We start from the raw sequence: 19343 nt of genomic DNA on the forward strand, positions 1-19343 counted from the left end.
CTTTCAAGTAGCTGTAGTAGTTGTAGAGAGCAATGAAATTTTCCTTTAGCCTCCTGTTCTCCAATCTAGACTAATCCTCTTTCTCCAATCACTTCTCATAAGTCTTTGTTTTCTACACCCTTCAGAAGCTTTGTTGCTCTTCTCTGCACATGCTTCAGTACATGAATATCTCTTGTAATGAGGGACCCAAAACTGAACAGGGTGTTCAAGGTGCAGTCTTAACAGTGTTGCATGCATAGGGACAGTCACTTCCTTTGTCCTGCTGACTATTCTATTTCTGATACAAGCCAGGATGACATTGACCTTGGTCACCTGAGTGCACTGCTGGCTCATTTTCACCCACCTGTTGACCAGCACTGCCTGGTCTTTTTCTGCTGTGTGACTTTCTAGTCACTCTTCTAAAAGCCTGTATCACTGCATAGCGTTGTTATTAACAAAATGCAGGATCTGACCCTTGTTGAATGTCATGCAGTTGGACTCAGCCTGTTGATCCAGCCTACCCAGATCCCTCTGCAGAGCCTTCCTGCCCTAAAGTACATCAACAGTCTCACTTCACTTAGTGTTATCTACAAAGTTACTGAGGGTGCACCTTCATCTAGATCATGGATAAAAATGTTAAATAAAACTGGCCCCAGCAGTGAGCCCAGGGGAATTCCACTGCTGATTGTCATCCTACTGACGACAATTCACTGGGACTGTGTAAGCACTGGCCATCCAGCCAGATCTTCACCCAGTGAACTGTATATCTGTCCAAGCCACAAACAGACAGTTATTCCAGGAAAATACTGTGGGAAACTTCACTAAGATCCAGAAAAACAACACCCACTGCCTTTCCCTTGTCTACTAAACGGGTCATCTTATCACAGGAGATCAGGTTAGTCAGGCAGAACCTGCCTTTCATAATCCCATGCTGGCTGCTTCTGATCACCCAGTTGTCCCATATGTGTCTTGTGGCGTTATGTAACAGTCATCTTCCCCAGAACAGAAGTCTGGAAATCAAATCTCTAGCTATGAATCACATTTATTTCCTTCTGCAACTAGTGGGGAGTCATAGGCAGAACTTCCTATCATTTCTTTCTGTTGACTACAGAGAGACCATGTAGTGGTCAGACCTTGTGCTGAAAGTGAAGTGAGATGAAATCTGTCTTACAACATGAAGGGCAGGAGTCAAGGGGTGGGATGGATACCTTGTTGAAAATGCACTGGTAGAGGAAAGAATTGAAAGATTAATAGAGAAAAGTTAAAAAGATACATTGAGAAGCTAACATTCCTGGTTATCTCTTTATTAAGCTGCTTTTGTGGACTGAGCTGGGAAACCCTGTGTAAGAAAAATAGTGAGGCAGCAAACCTAGAATCACTGATGAGACTGGAGAAGAAGATAATTGTCTAAGCATGAGGAAGAGAGATGGGGAGACAGGAGTGGGCCAATCAGCCAAGTAATAGAGCAGTAGTAAGAAAAAGTAAAGACTGGGGAGTAAACAGTGAAGAAAGTAAAAGGGAGAGTAAAACCAGAGAGAAGGAAAAAGCTCTCAAGATACTTGAGGCAGTCAAAAGGAGTGTCAGTGGGAAGTCTCAGACAAGTATCTGTGCCAAGAGGGAGGGTTTAGTTGCTGGGAAGCATCAGAGCTACGTGAAGGGTCATTTCAGCTCAGCTTGAGTTTCCCCTCAGGGTGGAATTGGGAATAGAAAGTGAAGTACAAATCAGGACAGTTTAAAATATCTTCCACCAAAAACCTTTCTAGGCCAAAAACCTCCAGGCAACTCAGTTTCTCTGCTTTAAAGTCATTCCCTTTGTTCCCATTTAATTCAAAATCTCCTAATGCCTGTCCAGAGGCCTAAGCAGCCTCCAGTCTTCTCAGCAGCTTGTTTATGTGTCTGCTCTGTGCATTGCAGAATGCAGACTGAGCTTTTGCACTTAGTAAAGTTGAGGTTGCTGTAAATCATTGTAAGATCTGACTTCTGACATCGAAATGCCTAAAGATGATACAAGGATCCTCACCGTTAGTTGTAGAATATATTACTCAGTTTCAGCTTGGGAAGTAGAAACTGCTTTGCCTATGTCAACTGTATCTTTCTTTCTGTCATGCATCATCTGACTGCTTGCAGGAAAGATGATCCACAGCATGAGGATAATAAAGAGATTGGGCCAAACTAATCACTGATAAATCACTGGGTTTATAGTCTCATTTTATTTATAGAATGAGCCTATAATTTTGAAGAATAGAGATGAAATATCTCTTCCTATCAAGAGAACTGGTATTCTTTTGATTAAAAATGAGTTTAAAAAAAAAAAAAAAAAAAAAAAAAAATAAAAAAAAATTGAGAGGAATATCATTAAACACAAACAGAGGTCAGGAGTAGTAGAATAATGTCCAGCAGGAGATTGCACTGGTGAAGGCTGATGTCTGACCTCTCTCATCAGACTTAGCTGGAAGTTTTTAAAGCTTCTTTATTCCATCATAAGCAGTGAACTGAACTTTTGCTCTTGCATTTATCTACCACATCCCCAAATTGCATTATTTGGATAGGATTAACGTATGTCCTTCTGCGTCTTCAGAACACATTTCTACAAGGAAAAGGGATTTGAAAGGAAGAAGGGAAAAACAAATGAAAAGAGCCAGATGCTCTTTCTTGTATTCTTTTGTTAAAACTCAGGTGAGCTTCACCTGTGAAGGGAGATACAATACACAGGATGTACAAAGGGCAAACTGCTTCTCTAATTCCTATGTATAAATTTAGATCATGAGCAGCCTGCTATTTTCTATCCACAAATAAGAAGGCATACAGATGAGCAGCTCACTGCTACTGTTTGCAGTCTGACATAATAGTTCATCTCCATATAAACAAATACATACCCTCTCAGAGCTGCACAGTGTGAGATTCATGTCATCCGTGCTATTAATGTACAAGCTGACAAAAGTCCTAAGTATCTTATGACTGAAGTATTCTAGAGAGGCAGTTCAGAATGAGCACATACCCAGGTGACCTCTGTACTGGCAGAAGTGGGAGGATTAAGGATGAAGGGCTTATTTCTTTGCCTTTACACGTTTTACTTGGTAGAATACACCATGTAGAAGGCTGAAGAGTGAGACAGCAGACACAGAGAAGCCGACGTTAAAGCCATCAGCGTTCCTTTTTATAGATCTTTCTCAATAGTTCACCTTTTCCCCTGCAAAAATGAAGGCAAAACAGTGCTAACACTTCCCAAATGAAAGCCTGGAAACTCGGGAATAAATAATGTGGTTCAGGCTCAGGAATTCGCCCCAGGGGAATTCCACTTGTGAGAACTTCTACAGAAGGGCAGCACCACTGTGAAGGCACTCGCAGGCCTCATTTTAAGAATTACCACTTCCTCTAGAACAGAAAGCAAACAAGATAAAAATGCATCTTAGTGACACTCCACAAATAATCCCTCTGCAGCCTCCACTTTCAGACTAGGGTTTTCAGTGGAATTTCAGGGAAGCAGAGAGCAGGAAGGGGAATAAATAGATTTGGTCTTGATTTGAAAGCTCAACCAGGATGTACTAATCTATGGCCACAGCATTTGTTACTTAGCTGAGCATAATATTTTCTTGTTAGTCTTCAAAATATATACTGAAATAAAGATGACAAACAAGATTCTCAGCTGGAGTAAATCAGCAGACAAAGCTGATTTCCAAAGCCAAGCAAACCACGCTGATTTATATCAGCTAAGCATCTTGCTTATACTCCTCAAGCAGCAGCATAACCACATGCACTCTGAATGCTCCATCTACCATCTGATACAGATCTGCAGTGTGATTAACTCTTACAGTCTCACCACCAGAGCACACAGTTGTGTACAAGACCATAGTCAAGTCACAGCTGTGACATCTATACGAATTCCTCTTGTTCTGGCTTAGTGTAATGCAAGCAAATATAACTTTTTGTTGTAATCAAAACCTCCCATGAAAGGGAATTTTAAAAATATTTTAATTAACTTTAGTTTTTTGCCCTGTTCCACATGGCACCTCCTTAGGTGGGTCTGTTTCGAAAATCGGGAGTGAAGTCTCGAATCCAGGCCCTGCGTCAGATGAATGAGAGCTCCCCAGACAGTGTCAACTATGAAGGCCAGTCTGCCTACGATGTAGCAGACATGTTAAAGCAATTCTTCCGTGACCTGCCCGAGCCCCTCCTCACAAGTAAACTGGGAGAGACTTTTCTACACATCTACCAATGTAAGTAGCAAAATATGCATAGTGTATACAGCTCAAATTTATTGTAAGTTATGTAATAATAAATTGTAAGTAATGTTTATGTGTTAACGCTGAATGGGATTCTTTCTGCTCACCTCTGGGATGTATAAAAGAACATCTCTGCTCTCAAAATCCTTAGCTGAGAGATTTTTCTAACTGCCTAAATGTTTCATTGGCAAAATATTGGGAGCATACAAATCTTAAGAAGCTTTGAATGTATCGACATTGCAGTCAGGAAGACACCAGAAAGACAGACTTGCCATGAACATTAAAAATGTAAAAGACTTCCCTTTTTGCCACATTTCTTTAAACTTTGAACCCATTTCTTTCACATTCTAAATGTGAGTCTTTTGAGCATGGGGAAGTATTATGCCCATGAGAATGCATGCCTGTGCAGCCTGTTCCTTGCTGTGACTTGATTGTTTGTAAAGCTTTTATGTGAAGATCTCACAAAGAAAGAAAAAAGCCAAGGATTTCTTGCTTTCATTTCAGCATAAGGATATGTCTGCCTGTGTGCACACCAGTGAGCTTGTTCATAAAAGAAACAGGAATTATTGGTGCTCATAAAATGACAGTAACAATTGCTTCCATCAGTGAAGTGACCAAGGAGAATAGTGTTGTCTAAAAGGACATGTTCCACATGTCCTTGGAAACAAATGGCATTTAAACTATTGCTTGATGAAAATTGGAGTGTCCTATCTTGGTGTAGGAGAGACTGCAAACAAACAACACAGTAATATGGCAGATCTCAGTGCCATCAGGGTTATTAGGTCTGTAGCCAGAAGGAATTCCATCTCCAACTCAGGAGCCTGGCATTAGGATTCACAGCAGCCAAAAGGCTGAACAGTGAAACAGTGCTACCAGCCAACAGAAGATGCTGTAGAAGGGGGCACGGGCTGACTGCACTGATCTGCAGTGAGAAGTCTGAATAACTATACATTTGTGAGAGTAAAACGATGGCTTGGAAAGATATTCTTGTATTACAGAAGTACTTTGAAGGAATTCAGAAAGTCTTGATTGTCTGTTTAGAATGAGGTGAGAATGGGAAAAGATGGGCTTTTGTTGACACTAGAAAACAATGACTGGATTAAAAACAAGTAGCAGTGTTGTTTTTTTCCACTTGACCAACAACAAATATGTTTTTCTGTTTTAGAGGGTACTGACAGAATCCCTTTCACAGAAAGAAAAATGTTCAAAATTGCTGGGATACCAATTGGATTTCATAATGTCTGCAATTAAATAAATTTGTAGCTGGGACATTTTCTTCCCATTCATCCCGTTTAACAAATTGTTTCTGTGAGGTTAGAAAGGATTTTTCCTCTCTTAGTTTATTGGCAAGGGATTTCTGGTTCTCTGGGAGTTACATCCAAGATGTTTTTCCTGTACCCAAAATGGTTTGATTTGCTATAATGCAGAGGAGTGGGGACGAGAAGATTAGTATCACAGTCTATATGGCTTAGCATTGATGGAACTTTCTCCATTTCCCTAAAGCCCTTCATTGCTTAATGTTTACAGACCTATGAGATGAGAGGCAGAGGCTCTTCTGACTTCCCAGAAAGACCTGGCCTTGGTGCTTCTTGAAAATCAGAGGCATTTCACTGTGTTCAGTTTATCATTAGTGTCTGAAAGCTTTTAAAATAAAGTGCCTCTGCAAGATTAAGAGGCAGAGCTTAAAAGCTGGCTGTTCCCTGTACAGTAAATCTACTTTTGTTGTTATTCTTCAATTGTATAGAGCGTATGTAATATGGAGAGAAGGGCTCCAAATCCAAACTGAGAAATCTTACAGTAGTTTTAGACATGAACCTGAGATGCTGTTTAACCATATTCATTACTGCTTCCATTAAATTGTGCTACAGTTTAGGACACTTTAGTATTTTTCAGAAGCTCTCCTAGGAGCTTCGTTCTGTCTTCCCAAGGAACAAAAGTAACCTGAAAAATACCAACTAAGTACTCCTTCCATAACCTTTAAATGAATTTCAGTCTTTTTCTCGGGAAATGGCCTTTCCAGTCAGTTCTTCGATCTTATAGTTGACCCCACTGAACGTCACTTGCTTTGCTGCAGATGTCCCCAAGGAGCAGCGGCTGCAGGCGGTGCAGGCAGCCATCATGCTGATGTCAGATGAGAACCGGGAGGTTTTGCAGACGTTACTGTGCTTCCTGAGTGACGTCACCTCCGTGGAGGAGAATCAGATGACGCCTATGAACATAGCTGTTTGTCTGGCCCCTTCCCTCTTCCATCTCAATATAGTGAAGAAAGAAAGTTCTCCGAGGTAAGTTTCTTTTTAACACCATAAATAAGCCTGTCCTTGACACAAAAAAAGCATATAGGGTAAAATTGTCTGAAATGTCTGCTCTCTGACACATTACACATTGCATGGCTTCAGCAAAAGGGGAAAGCAGGTGCTGCAGAGCTAGAAGCACTCTTGCATGTGCACTGAAGATGTTTCTGCAAGCCCAACAGGGTGTTTCTGTCTGCATAGAGTGAATATGCAAGTGCTGACCTTTCATGCAAATTTTCAATGGTGTATTAGTGAGTTTTATGTTAGTAATGTTGGCTTCTGTGAAGGGAAAGAGCCCAATTTTGCTCTGGGTGAAGTCAAAGATTGCTCATGTTTAGAAGAATTTGAACACATAGTCTTTCAGTCAGTGGACGTTTGCAGAAGTGAAGTGCGATGCTTGTTAAAAGAACAGGCTGGATGAATGTGGGACGGCAGATCAGAAAATCTTGATCCCGTTTGTATCGCTGAGTTTATTCCAGACCATGTTAAGATGATGTATAATACGGTGAGTGTAGACTAAGCAGAGCGTAGACCTGCTAAACATGCTAAACATAAGTGGTCCCAACTTGATGTCCCTTCTGACATTTTTTCCTGTCTGATTTAGAATATGCTGAGATTTATGATTGTGTACATGTATAACATTTTCTGAGCAAGCACTTAAAGCAGTAGCATTGTGCCTGTTAGAAATCCTTTCCAAAATACATAATGCCTAAGGCAGGACATACATAGTCTTCTCTGCTTTATCTTCACTGCAATAATACTTTAGGTACATTTTTCCTTTAAAAAAAGGCCTAGTGATCTGAACAATCTTTGTGGTAAATAGAAGTTAAAGATAGATGTTTTACTCTGGTGTTAAGAACATCCTGCCACTATGTTTGCTTCTGTATTGAAAAGATGCAGCTCTTTTTACCTGAGATACTGAATTCAATTACAGAGTAATACAGAAAAAATATGCAACAGGGAAGCCAGATCAGAAGGATCTCAGTGAAAATCTGGCAGCTACTCAGGGACTTGCTCACATGATAATGGAATGCAACAAACTTTTTGAGGTGAGTGAGAGACTCAAACGGCATTATTCATGGACACATAATGCAGCGTCCTTTGAAGTATTTATGTTTATACTTGTGCTCTCTATCTTGCATTAGCACAGAGATTGATGGTGCCTCACTTATTTGTAAACTTGCTCCATCTGAAATTTATCTATCTTATTTCTTTATGACTGTTCCCTTCTAGCATTTGAAGATGCAGCTATTAAAAATGCAGAGTAATTATTCTACAGTGGTTTTCAACTCAAAGATTAGAAAATCGTAGTTTAATTAAAATCAAAATGTGCTGTTTTAACACTTCATTTTATTATAAAGCTTTTAACATATGAATTAAGACTAATCCATCTCAAAAGAGAGAGCTGATACATTTTCTTTCTTTGTGTCATGCAACAACTTTGAAGTCACACAGGGAGATGTAGTCATTCCTGAAGCTGGTTTCAATGAAGGTTTAGGAGAAGTAATGCTTGTAACTCCCTTCCCTGGAAGCACAAAGCAACATTCTGGGGACTAGGCCAGTAATACAATTGTATTGTCATAGAGTCGGTCTGTCTAACACGGTTTTGCATGACTAGTGCAATTCTGACCCATTGATTGTTCCATTATATTACCTTGATTTCTCAGTAAGGCAAAAATAGCTATCCATTTTACTGAATGTAGGCTCATTGCAATGGATACTAAGCGGTCCATCAGTCTAGAAAGCATTGCCTTAAGGAAAAGTTCTCAGCAGGAGATTTTCCCTGTGTGATTTCCCCCACTTCTATGATGCAGGTCCCACATGAGATGGTCACTCAGTCCCGAAACTCCTACATCGATGCAGAAGTGCATTCTCCCACCCTGGATGAACTTGGGAAACAAGTGGATGAGGAAGGAGGAAACTACCAGATGTACCTTGAAAGTCTCATGCAGAATCTTCACAAAGAAGCAAAAGAGAAATTCAAAGGATGGGTGACATGTTCCAGTATGGAGAATACAGAACTTGCCTATAAAAAGGTAATTAGGAGAGAAGTGGAAAAGAAGGTAAACAACCAAAATTAAAATACAGCCTAGCTATGGGACCTGGTGACTTCCATAACTTAACATATATCCCTACCTCTGCTCAGGCAGTGTTAGTCCAGGGCTGCTGGGATTATAAAAACAGAACGGAGACCCACACACCAGAATGCCAAATGTGGGAACGTGGAGACTGGGGCTGACTGGCATTGTAGGGAAAGTAGTTACACTAGCACAAGAGAGACCTGGACATACAGGGGAGTCCAATGGAGGGCCAGGATGACAAAGGGACTGGAGCACCTCTCCTCCTAGGAGAGGCTGAGAGCTGGGACTGCTCAGCCTGGAGAAGAGGAGGCTCAAGGGGATCTCATCAATGTTCTTAAATCTCTGAAGGGAGAGTGCCAAGGCAAGAGCCAGGCTCTGCTCAGTGGTGCCCAGTGCCAGGACAAGAGGCCTTGGGCACTAGCTGGAACACAGGATGTTCCCTCTTAACACCTGGCAGCACTTTTTTGCTGTGCAGTTGGCACAACAGAGACTGTGGGATCTCCTCCTTGGAGATCTTCCAAAGAGCTCTGGACATTGCTTTGGGTACTCTACTCTGGGTGTCCCTGCTGGAGCAAGGATTGGGCCAGGTGGCCTCTGGACGTCACTTCATATCTCAGCCATTCTGTGATACTGTTAAGGGCACTGGAAGGAGTGTATAGTCTGGGTGGTGAGGGGACAGGAGGCAGCATTTCCCTGTTAAGTGCAGTCCCTTTGTTAACACTGATAAATCACAATTACTCTGGTTTATAGTCAGCTTCTCTGTGCGACCCCTCTGGGGAGGTACTGTGGGAGCTTTAAGAGTGAGGAGCATGGTAAAGGTGGGAGTAGGATGTGGGATTGGGCGATGCTGGAGGGGGGGAACACAATTCTGGGTCTGTGGGAGATGCTGGGGGTTTGTGGAGCATTGGATTCTGTATGTAAGGATGCCAGGATTGGGAGGGGTAGGAAGCCAAGTCTTACAAGATCCAGTTGATTCTTTTGCTGCCTGAAATACAACAGACCTAAAACCCCACAGAAATTATGCATATGAAGAATTCAGGATATTCATATTGCACAAATCCCAGCACTTTCTGCTCCCTTACTGCTTGCTATGAAGGTGTAACAGTACGAAGACCTGGCAAGTTTTCCTTCTTTGGGAGGTGCTTTCTGTTCTTTGGCTCAGTGAGCTGACCCTCGGTTCTGACTAACTGCATCAGGTTGCCCAGGGTGGTAGCTTTGTTTCAGAGCAGTGTTTCAATCTGTGTTTTCATCTGTTACCACTTTTACACATCCATATTCTTCACTGCACCTGGGTTGCTTGAGGTCAAAATAGTGTCTGTGACATCAGAAATAATAGAGTAGTTCCACTGGTATGAGAACTGGTCCAGATATACACTGGTGTGAAAGCAGAAGTATTAAATCACTTTGGTTTTCCATCCAGGACTAGTATGCACACGTTTTTACATGTGAAGAGCAGCAGTAGCAATAATAGTGATGATTAGCAGGGAAATTTGCATGCTTTCAAGCTTCATCTTAAGTTCAAGTCAGATAACCATACCAAGATTTTGTCCTCGGTTATTCTCTGCTGAGTATTTGCATATATCTGCATGGGGTTTTATGCTCTTTGCTGCTTTCTTCCAGGTTGGGGATGGGAATCCTCTAAGGCTTTGGAAAGCCTCCGTGGAAGTTGAAGCCCCGCCATCAGTTGTCCTGAACCGAGTGCTGAGGGAACGTCACCTTTGGGATGAGGATTTCTTGCAGTGGAAGGTGGTTGAGAGCCTGGACAAGCAGACAGAAGTTTACCAGTATGTTCTGAACAGCATGGCTCCTCATCCCGTCCGAGATTTTGTTGTTCTAAGGTAAGCTAAAGGCAGTTCTCTGATATCTTTGCTGTCTGCTATGCAGACAAGCAAGATCTGTTCTTATCTCACCTCAGCCTTAGCATCTGTAAATTGTGCTTTGAGAATTCTACTTCCGGGCAGCAGCATTTATTTCTTAAACTGAATTAAAATTATACACCTAGAGCACGCTGACCTTTCCTCTGATGTAATTTGAGCAGCGCATACTCCTGAGGCCATAAATATCATTTATTCCTTAGAACAGATGTCTGATAATAGCTGCTGTTCTCTTGGCTTTGTTTGTTGTCAAAACAGTGCAAACAGAACCCGGTTGTTTTTTACATTGCCTTTGCTGTCCTCTGGGGAGTGTTTCATGTTTAAGAGCTAAATGTTTAGTGAAGAAGATAGCAATGCTTTTAAGCTGAGGGTCTTATACAGCCTCCATATAAGTTGTTATTTTAGATTTGAAGTTGAAGTCTTTGTAGAACAAGAAATGCAGAAACACTAACCCATAAAAATTATAGTGTGGGAATGAACAGAGACAGTAGATTTGTGTTCTGACTGTTTTCAGGGGAAGAGATCTATCAAAGAAACATATAGCTGTATATCAGCATTCCAGATTCAGCCTCAGTTCTACCACTGTCTACGTGCCCATACAGAACAGACAAAAATATATTCCTCTTATGTACATCCTGCCTTTGAAATCCTTACCCTTTTCTTTGTAGGAGCTATTGTGGAGCTGTTGACATATTTCACTTGCAGGGTCAGTCCTGCAGTTACTTATTTCAGGATGATTTTGTGTGTTCCCATTCTCAGTCGTTGCTTTCTTTGACTAAAATGATGTGCCAGACAAATACTAAGCAGTTTTGAGAATGAAAATAGTCCAGTGAGTCAGAACTGCATTAGAGGGAACAAAGATTGACGGAAAAGGATGAGCCCAATAAAGTATAATTTTAATAGTACATCTCTTTTGTGAACTTCATTATTCTCTTGGAGAGTGATAACAAGCAGATACTGTTGGAATAGGGAAAGAATTATTGGAACTCTTGGAGGGAGACTTTTGAAATATTTTCTGTAAGACTTCATAATGTGAAATCTAGTCCTCCCTTTACTCTATTTCCTTTGCCTTCCCGCAGAATACTAGGCTAAATTAATTTATTTTATAATTGATTTTCTTATATATTATCAGTTTATACAAGTGATAAATTTGACCCTCTGCTTGGCACCCAGAAGAGCTTCTGGGAGCGGCAGGAAGGTTTTGATGATCATAATTCTGTCCTCTTATTTGCCACTTAATTCAGTATTAGGTTTCATGGTGTTTTCTGTTCTTTAAAGACCTGCTGTGCAGTCACATCAGTAAAAGAGAAATCTTGACATCAAGTCCTCATTCCTTTCACTAACCCAGGCAGAATGACCCCCAAAGACTGAAATATGTATCATAAAATTGAATCCTGGTGGGTTGTTGAGGTCTGGAAACAGCCATCAGGCAGATCTGTCACTTGCTGTTGTTTATCTCTTTTGATTTATATCATTAAGTCTAGAGCAAGGTTACCCAGAGATATCGCAGTCAATTTGATACATTATGATTGGTGGGAAGTGAACAGTGAAACTGTAATTCACCTCTGGAGAGATGAATAAATATATTCTAACAGACCTCTGTTTTCCCCTTTCCAGTCAAACTGGTGGCTGTAAAAGGATAAACCTCGTTGCACTTTGCTTCTTAATTTGTCATTAATTAATCTCAAGGGGATTAGGCTTCCTTGAGAATATTATATGGGTAAGAGCATAGGGCTGGTGTTTCATATACCTGGGATCTGAGGCAGCTTTCAGCTGAACTTACATGACTTTTTGTTAAAGATTGCTCAGGGGTTTAGCATTAGTTAAGTATTATTGCATGTCTGTGAGTGAGGTGTCATACCTACTTTTATTCTCACAGATTTTTAGAAAGTATGGTAACCAGCCTAAATCCGTATAACCAAGAATAGCAATTGTAAGTCTCCTGCAAAGTCAGATATACATAGTTTTCTACTCCAGGAATGACACAACTAAGTGTCACGCAATTACCAAATGATGTGGTCGCAGCTTAGCACTGTGCAGATGGTTGCTCAGCATCTCGCAGGAGAGACCTCTTCATGTGTTGCATCTCCTAGGAATAATCCATCATTTTTGTTGATGTACATACCCAGGCAAAGCTTTGTGAAATTGGTATTTTACTCTATTTTCCTGAGTAGCAGCTCAGTTTCATATCAAAAATGCAGAATGTTAAAATATGTGCTGTCCAGACTTCATCAGTCTTTGAAAGCTGCTCACCTGCTCAAGCACGCAGCTTCCCAGGGTACCTTAATCCCTCTCAGACAGACTGTGGCAAGGTGATGCACATAATGCAGTGCAGTGGAAATTTCTTATTTCCACAGCGTAGGAAAAGAATACAGACTATCCAGCCTATTCCAGGCAGACAAGAAAGACGTGAGATACCAGGAAATGTAGAGGATGCCAACAGAACTAGAAAAACAATATTAAGTATTAAAGTCTAGATCTCCTGAACCTGCAAAAAGCATCTGCAGCATGTCAGAGAGTTTAGAAGCTTCGGAGATGGAAAAGATGAAACAAGTGACAGTGCTCAAAACAAAAATATGTTTTAACAGGCCAGCCTGAAATTTGGTAATAAAAAAATAACTATCTGTAATTGGCTGACAAATGTGGTGACGTGATCATGAAACTTCACAGTTGTTATTTCTTCCTGAGTAAAATTTGCTCAGTAGTTTTGCAGCTTTGGTGAAAGAAAATGCTCCTTTCTTCCTGTAAGGAAAGAGAACATAGAGCGTAGGTCCTATTGAGAGAAGAGGGAGAAAAACACTGTTTTCAGGGCCTGCAGAAGCATGTTGATTCTTCCTATGCAGCACTGGGAAAAAGAAACTTTCCCTACAAGTGTCACTTTCTGGAGTGACAGGAGGAATGAAGCAAATGGACACCACCTTTGTGACTGGGTGACCCAAACCCTCTGGGATACTTAGACTGAAGTCTGCCTAAGGAAAGGAAGCCACAACTTCATTATTGTTCCTAAGAGAGCTAACGTGAAGTTTCAACCTTTGCCTATTGCAAGAAATTAACCATTAAAGACTGCATTTTGACATTGCCACTTGGAGTGTGTGATGGCAAATTATAATCATGTAATTACCACCAGCCACATGAGGAGTCTTCCCACAGCCGCTGTGCATCAGTGGATATTAGCAGTAGAGCCAGTAGAGCGGCCTGATAAAACATCCTGCATTTATACATAAGATCTCCAAGATGGTTGAACATTCATATCATTGAGTAAAGAATTGCATAACACAAAGGACACTTCTTTTTTTTTTAAATCCAGATGCCCTCAAAAGGTGTTCTGGGAGTTGTAGGAGCCAGTGAGAATTCTTGGTGTGCTGTAATGCATTTGCAGCTCTGTAATAGTCTGCATGGCTGCAATGCAGCATTTCGGCCTTTGCTGGATGACTGATGCTCACTTTATGGCCTTTCCAAAGCTTACAAAAATGAGCTGATTCCTGCTCTGGTGGCTATAATGTCACTGGGGTAGTGCTGTATCCCAGCCATTACTGTGCTGCACACCATCTGACTTCTTCCTCCTGCAATAATTTAACTTGTTTGCAGTCAGATGTATGGGCAAAGTGATAGCCCATCTGTCTGCAAATGGCTGTCACATGTCTTATAAATGATGGTTACAAAATACCTGTGGGGGAAAGCAAACGTTTTTCCACCTGGAGCCAGCAGCAGCATCAGCTGTTCCACCTCATGGTCAGATGCCCAGCTTGGTGGGGGCAGCAGAACCAGGTGGACATTGATTTCAGGAAAACAGTGTAGATAGCATTGATTTCAAGATCCGTCCCTGAGTCATCTCCAAAGGTGAGCATTCAGGAGGTTGATTAGCCTCATCCTATGACAAAATATCCTAATCTCCTAGCAGTTCATAGCAATATTATGTCACCCACCATTAAAACAGTATATTTCTGGGAGCAGATCTAATGATTGAGCTTGATAAAATGTCTGTGTCCTGTTTTGAGCAACAATCCCAGTGGACTTGTAACACAAAACTCCTTCAGGAATTCACAGGACATAACAGGAAACAACTCCACAGACGAAGTCAGTTAATGTGCCTCTGAGAGCTGGTTGGTTTCCTACTCCCTTGTTTTCTCATGGACTTCTTGTGCAGGTTTTGTGGCTACCTGCCCTCTGCCAGTTGCCTGCATCAGTCTTGTCCAGTCTGTCCATGTTCTTGTGCCAGCACTGCATTTGAGCTTAAATACATCTCATATCCCACTCTTGTATTTTTCCCAGTGTATATTTATAGGCAATATTCTGTCATCAGCTTTACAAGGATATGGCTTCCTGGCCTTACAAGGATTAGCAAAAAACCAAACTGTAACTTCACCTCTCTGTGTCTCTGAAAGACTGGTTACTACAGTGATTCAATCTTGAATATGTTGCTGCAGGACGTGGAGGACAGATTTGCCAAGGGGAACATGCATGCTGGTTGCCATCTCTGTGGAGCATGAAGAGGCTCCTCTTATGGGAGCAGTGCGAGCCATCGTGATGGACTCTCAGTATTTGATAGAACCATGTGGCTCAGGAAAAGCCAGGCTGACCCATATCTGCAGAATTGACCTAAAGTAAGTATCCAGTCTGCAAAATACAGATGTTCATTCAGTGAGGCAAAATCCTCCAGCTCAGAGAGGGGAGGTGTTGGGAACACATGTAACATAGCTTTGCTCCTTTGTAGTCCTCTTGCTGACTTTTCTATCCACCAGGCTTATTTCTATGTTCAGCACATACTGTTGTTATGATGTGATCATAGAACTAAATCTGGTGGTTTGATTACTGCAAGGAAGAGCTGCTTACAGTGACAAGTACTCAGAGTCCCCAACAACACCATGGGTAGCAGAGAGTAGGGGGCATGGCAAGACCCTTCCTGTGCAGTATAGTTCTTGTGCATTTGGGTTTCTCAGTAACTACATCTTTTGTTGTTTCTTCAGAGGACATTCCCCAGAGTGGTATAACAAAGGCTTTGGACATCTGTGTGCAGCAGAAGTTGCCAGAATCAGAAACTCATTTCAGCCTCTTATTGCTGAGGGACCAGAAACGAAAATCTGAGCAAGTGTTTGTTTGTGGAAGTGTGTACGTGTAAATCAGGGTATGGAAGAGAACAGGAAGACAGAAAGCAGAGACCTCTTTTAGGTTACAGAAGTCTGACCAGACCCAGGTGTGTACAAAGGTGAAAAAGGAATTGTATAGGAAAGTTCTTTTATTCTGGGGACTTTGCCTCCCACGTCCCTTCTGCAGTAGTTTCAATTGCTGAAGTAAAATTTTCTTTAAAGACCTTTTACCTTTATTGTTTTAAAATCATACTATTGCCGTGACTTGTGTGTTACATAACTCTGGTATTTAAAGGCTTCTAAGAAGCATATTTTAATTGTAAATAAATTGTGTACAATATGTATATATTTATCTATATTATATCTATCTATATATATGTATATGTATAAATTAATTATTTTGTATATAACTCAGTGCTTTCTAGAAGTCACTTGCATCAGTTGGACCTTAAAGGAATCCGTCACTTGTTTCTTAGTGTGTCACTGCTACATAAGCTGTGTTTGCTGTTATCGCAGGGCTACCAGCCATAACCCACGTGATAACAGAAACGTCTGTTCTTGGGTTTGTTTTGTGTTTGTGTGCTGCGAGAAGGTACCTAGAAATAGATGTAGGAGAATTAAGAGAATTAAGGAAGAGGGAAGGGGCTGTAGGTTAAAAAATAATGAGCGGATCTGTTTTGACAGATACAGTGTGTGGAGTATAACTCAAATATTTTGAAAGCCATTTACATTCAGCTGCAGAAAGTTTGTGACTGTCAGTGCAAGGAGATGTTGAAAACTTAGCTATTGCCTTAATTAATGGCCTGTCTGTCACTAGAGAACCTCACTATGTCAGTGTTCAGTGTAGCTGCTCATTCTTAGCGAGTACAAGATAACACTGTGTGTACTGAGGTATCTGAAATCAGACTGGTGAGTTAATAAGCTGTAAATCCTTTGTTTAGCATTTCATCTTGGCTGTGAGGAAGCATTTCTGTGTTGTTCTTTCCTTCATCCATAGAGATGGCTAATTATTAAGAAGCTCCAAAGCAGATTTTCTACATCCGATGGACACAAAGATGTATGGATGAACACCATGCCTTTTAGTACTCTTCCTATAAAAATAACTGAACTTTCTGAAGCTTTTAAACACATCCCAGAGATGTAAAAGATTAAACACAGACCTATGCTTGGGAAGATTGCTTTTATAGTAACAGCAAGCATTTTTGTATTATATTGCACTGGTCTGCATGGTCCTGCCTCTATAGACATTGGTGGGAGCAGGATCGGCCCATGACTATGAGGAGTAGGAGCCATTTAAGTCTATTATATCGTTTCATTTTCAGGGACCTATTATTTGCTAATGGAAGAATGCTTTAAAAGTCATAATAATGATTCGTTACCATTGAGGCAGGGTTCTCTTCTGTTTTTAACTAACCTAAGACCAAAAATGATATTACATCTATGATTCAATAAGAATGTACAAGCCTGTTAATACTGTTCTTCATTAATCGCATTTGTTCACTTTGTCTTTATTTATTGCTGCATAAACCAGCTGAGGCATTCATAGCCAGTGTTTTAGCTCAGTCCTTCCGACAAAATCCATTGAGATTTAGTATGAGGTCAATGAAATGGGAGATATTTCCTACAGAAAGCTACATTCTTCTGCCCTGATCTACTTTATGGAGAAGTCTTCCCATGCAGTGGCTCTGCTGGTGTGGTGAATCTGCCCTGGGTACAGGGATTGTGGGTGAACAACTCATGTTAGAGCATGGGCCCACGTGTCCCTGTGCACATGCATAAGGGCTGTGCTGGTGGGATGGCACAGCATGTCTCACCCATGTTCTGTTGAGTAACACACAGGATCAGGGAGCTTGGTTGCCTATGAGCTCATATGTTGAGTCTGTTGCCAACAATCATAGAATCACAGAATGGTTTGGTTGGAAGGGACCTTTAAAATCACCTAGTTCCAACATCCTGCTATATGCAGGGACACCTCTTTCTAGACCAGGTTGCTCAAAGCCCCATCCAGCCTGGCCTTGAGTGCTTCCAGGGAGGCAGCATCCACAGCCTCACTGGGCAACCTGTTCCAGTGTCTCACCACCCTCACCGTAAATAATTTCTTCCTAATATTATGTTGCAACAAGCAAATATTGGGAGTTTTTAAGTATTAAGAGATGAGTGGAAGCACTTTCCCTCTTTGTGCTCGCCATGAGGTCCTTGTTCTCCCCAATTGAAAGGTCCCAGGCAGACATGGAAATCACCCACTGCCCACATCCAGCCGTTCCCCTGCTGCCATTGATTTAGACTGCAGTCCCAAATAGCAGCACCTCCTCCCACCAATGCCTGTAGCCATGGCAGCAGATTTCATACCAGCTGTTTTCCAAAACAGGAGCAATTAGAGTGCTTCTGCTACATTAGTTTGCATAAATGAATGCAATTGTGCCGCAGTATCAATGGACACAGATTCTCTGACTCTGAGAACAGCAATTGTCTGACACTAAATTCTGAAGGAAACTAAGGGAAAACCTGGACAGTGGTTTAATCCTATCTGAGAACTCATCACTCAGCTGGAAGGGGCCCTGTGCCACTGCCACTGTTAGCAAGGTGGGTTTGTCCTCTTGCCATTGCAGAAGCTCTGTCATCTGCTGCCAGCATCTCTTAAGCTGTGTATCAATGAAATAAGTTTGTGTTAAAATGCACATTATGCCATGTCTACCATTCAGCTACCATTCAGTACTATTGTTACGTTGCCGTTGAGAATATGTTATGATGGTTATGTTTTAAAATGTTATATTCATATCAATACCTCATATTTTTACCTCATCCGTTGGTATCAGTCATTTAGTTGTAAATAAATCATTGCAAAATTGAATAAATTTGCATACGTTAAAGAATGGCATTTGATGTGTTCATTTCATCAGTTGGTTCAGGACCAAGTATGTAGCTCTTGCTTTCTTTATTACAACCTGCTGTGCACCAAGCTTTTCTGATACAGGACCTCAGTAGCTACTCTGAGCTCAAAATGATATTACTGTCTACCATGCTTCTCCTGTGTCATAAGCATACCAGAACTTCATGGCAAAGATGAAGGATATGAGGATAAAATATGAGGGAAGTATTTTCCAGAGGAGCAGGGAAGTTGGCTGACTTGAGAAAGGTAAAGGTCTCCAGGTCTCCAACAGTACTTATGTCGCTGATTCCAATGAGTTATGAATTCAACAATGATTTTGCACCTACATAATTTTCAATAAGTAATGTGAAGATCTGCGAGAGTGACATTGGAGATGGGATGCTGAACATTGGGTTCACGTTCTCAGATGCTGGCTGTCTCAAATCCACCACTGCCAAAGAGAAAAATGGTGCAACAACAGGATAGTGGTTCCTGAGGTTTGTCTTACACATATCTACAGATGGAATTTATTTCCCTCTGGATGGGTCTGTATCTCTCCAACTGTATTTAATTATCAGAAGAAAAGGAATCTCAGCAAACCGGATGCTGAGTAGGGAGGCAGCTTTGAGAGGTCATCTAGGAGGGAATAAATCTTCATGTCCCACCATTTAAAGAAAGCTAAGTATTATAATTTGCACTAAAAGAAAGCATTTTTCTCCAATTCTCTGCCATAGTAAAGGTGAGCAGCTGTGTATTCCATCCTTACTTGCAAAAAAATGTACAGCATGTGATGTGTTTTTAATTCCTCTCTTATCTCCACTCACCAATAGTGGGGTCAGGACAAACTGGCCATCGTAACCCGTATGACACAGATGCTTCAGTTCCTGGTAAGTGCAGCCTTTATGGTGCTGAATTCTTGGGCATCTTCCTTGTAACTTC

At 41.2% G+C, this 19343-nt stretch overlaps 1 protein-coding gene across 8 annotated transcripts in view; it reads left to right on the forward strand.

Annotated features, from left to right (window-relative positions):
* Positions 1-18408, forward strand: part of STARD13 (StAR related lipid transfer domain containing 13) — a 269538-nt gene extending 251130 nt beyond the window's left edge. For all 8 annotated transcript variants that reach the window (XM_015852033.2, XM_015852032.2, XM_015852034.2 and 5 more), the window contains 7 exons: positions 3998-4196; positions 6277-6484; positions 7428-7542; positions 8308-8529; positions 10195-10412; positions 14876-15052; positions 15416-18408. In XM_015852033.2, the coding sequence (XP_015707519.1) occupies positions 3998-4196; positions 6277-6484; positions 7428-7542; positions 8308-8529; positions 10195-10412; positions 14876-15052; positions 15416-15533 (1257 nt within the window). In that variant the 3' untranslated portion in view covers positions 15534-18408. The remainder of the gene's footprint in view (positions 1-3997; positions 4197-6276; positions 6485-7427; positions 7543-8307; positions 8530-10194; positions 10413-14875; positions 15053-15415) is intronic.
* Positions 18409-19343: the final 935 nt, after the last annotated feature.

This window comes from Coturnix japonica, chromosome 1 (genome assembly GCF_001577835.2).
Source record: "Coturnix japonica isolate 7356 chromosome 1, Coturnix japonica 2.1, whole genome shotgun sequence".
NCBI lineage: Eukaryota > Metazoa > Chordata > Aves > Galliformes > Phasianidae > Coturnix > Coturnix japonica.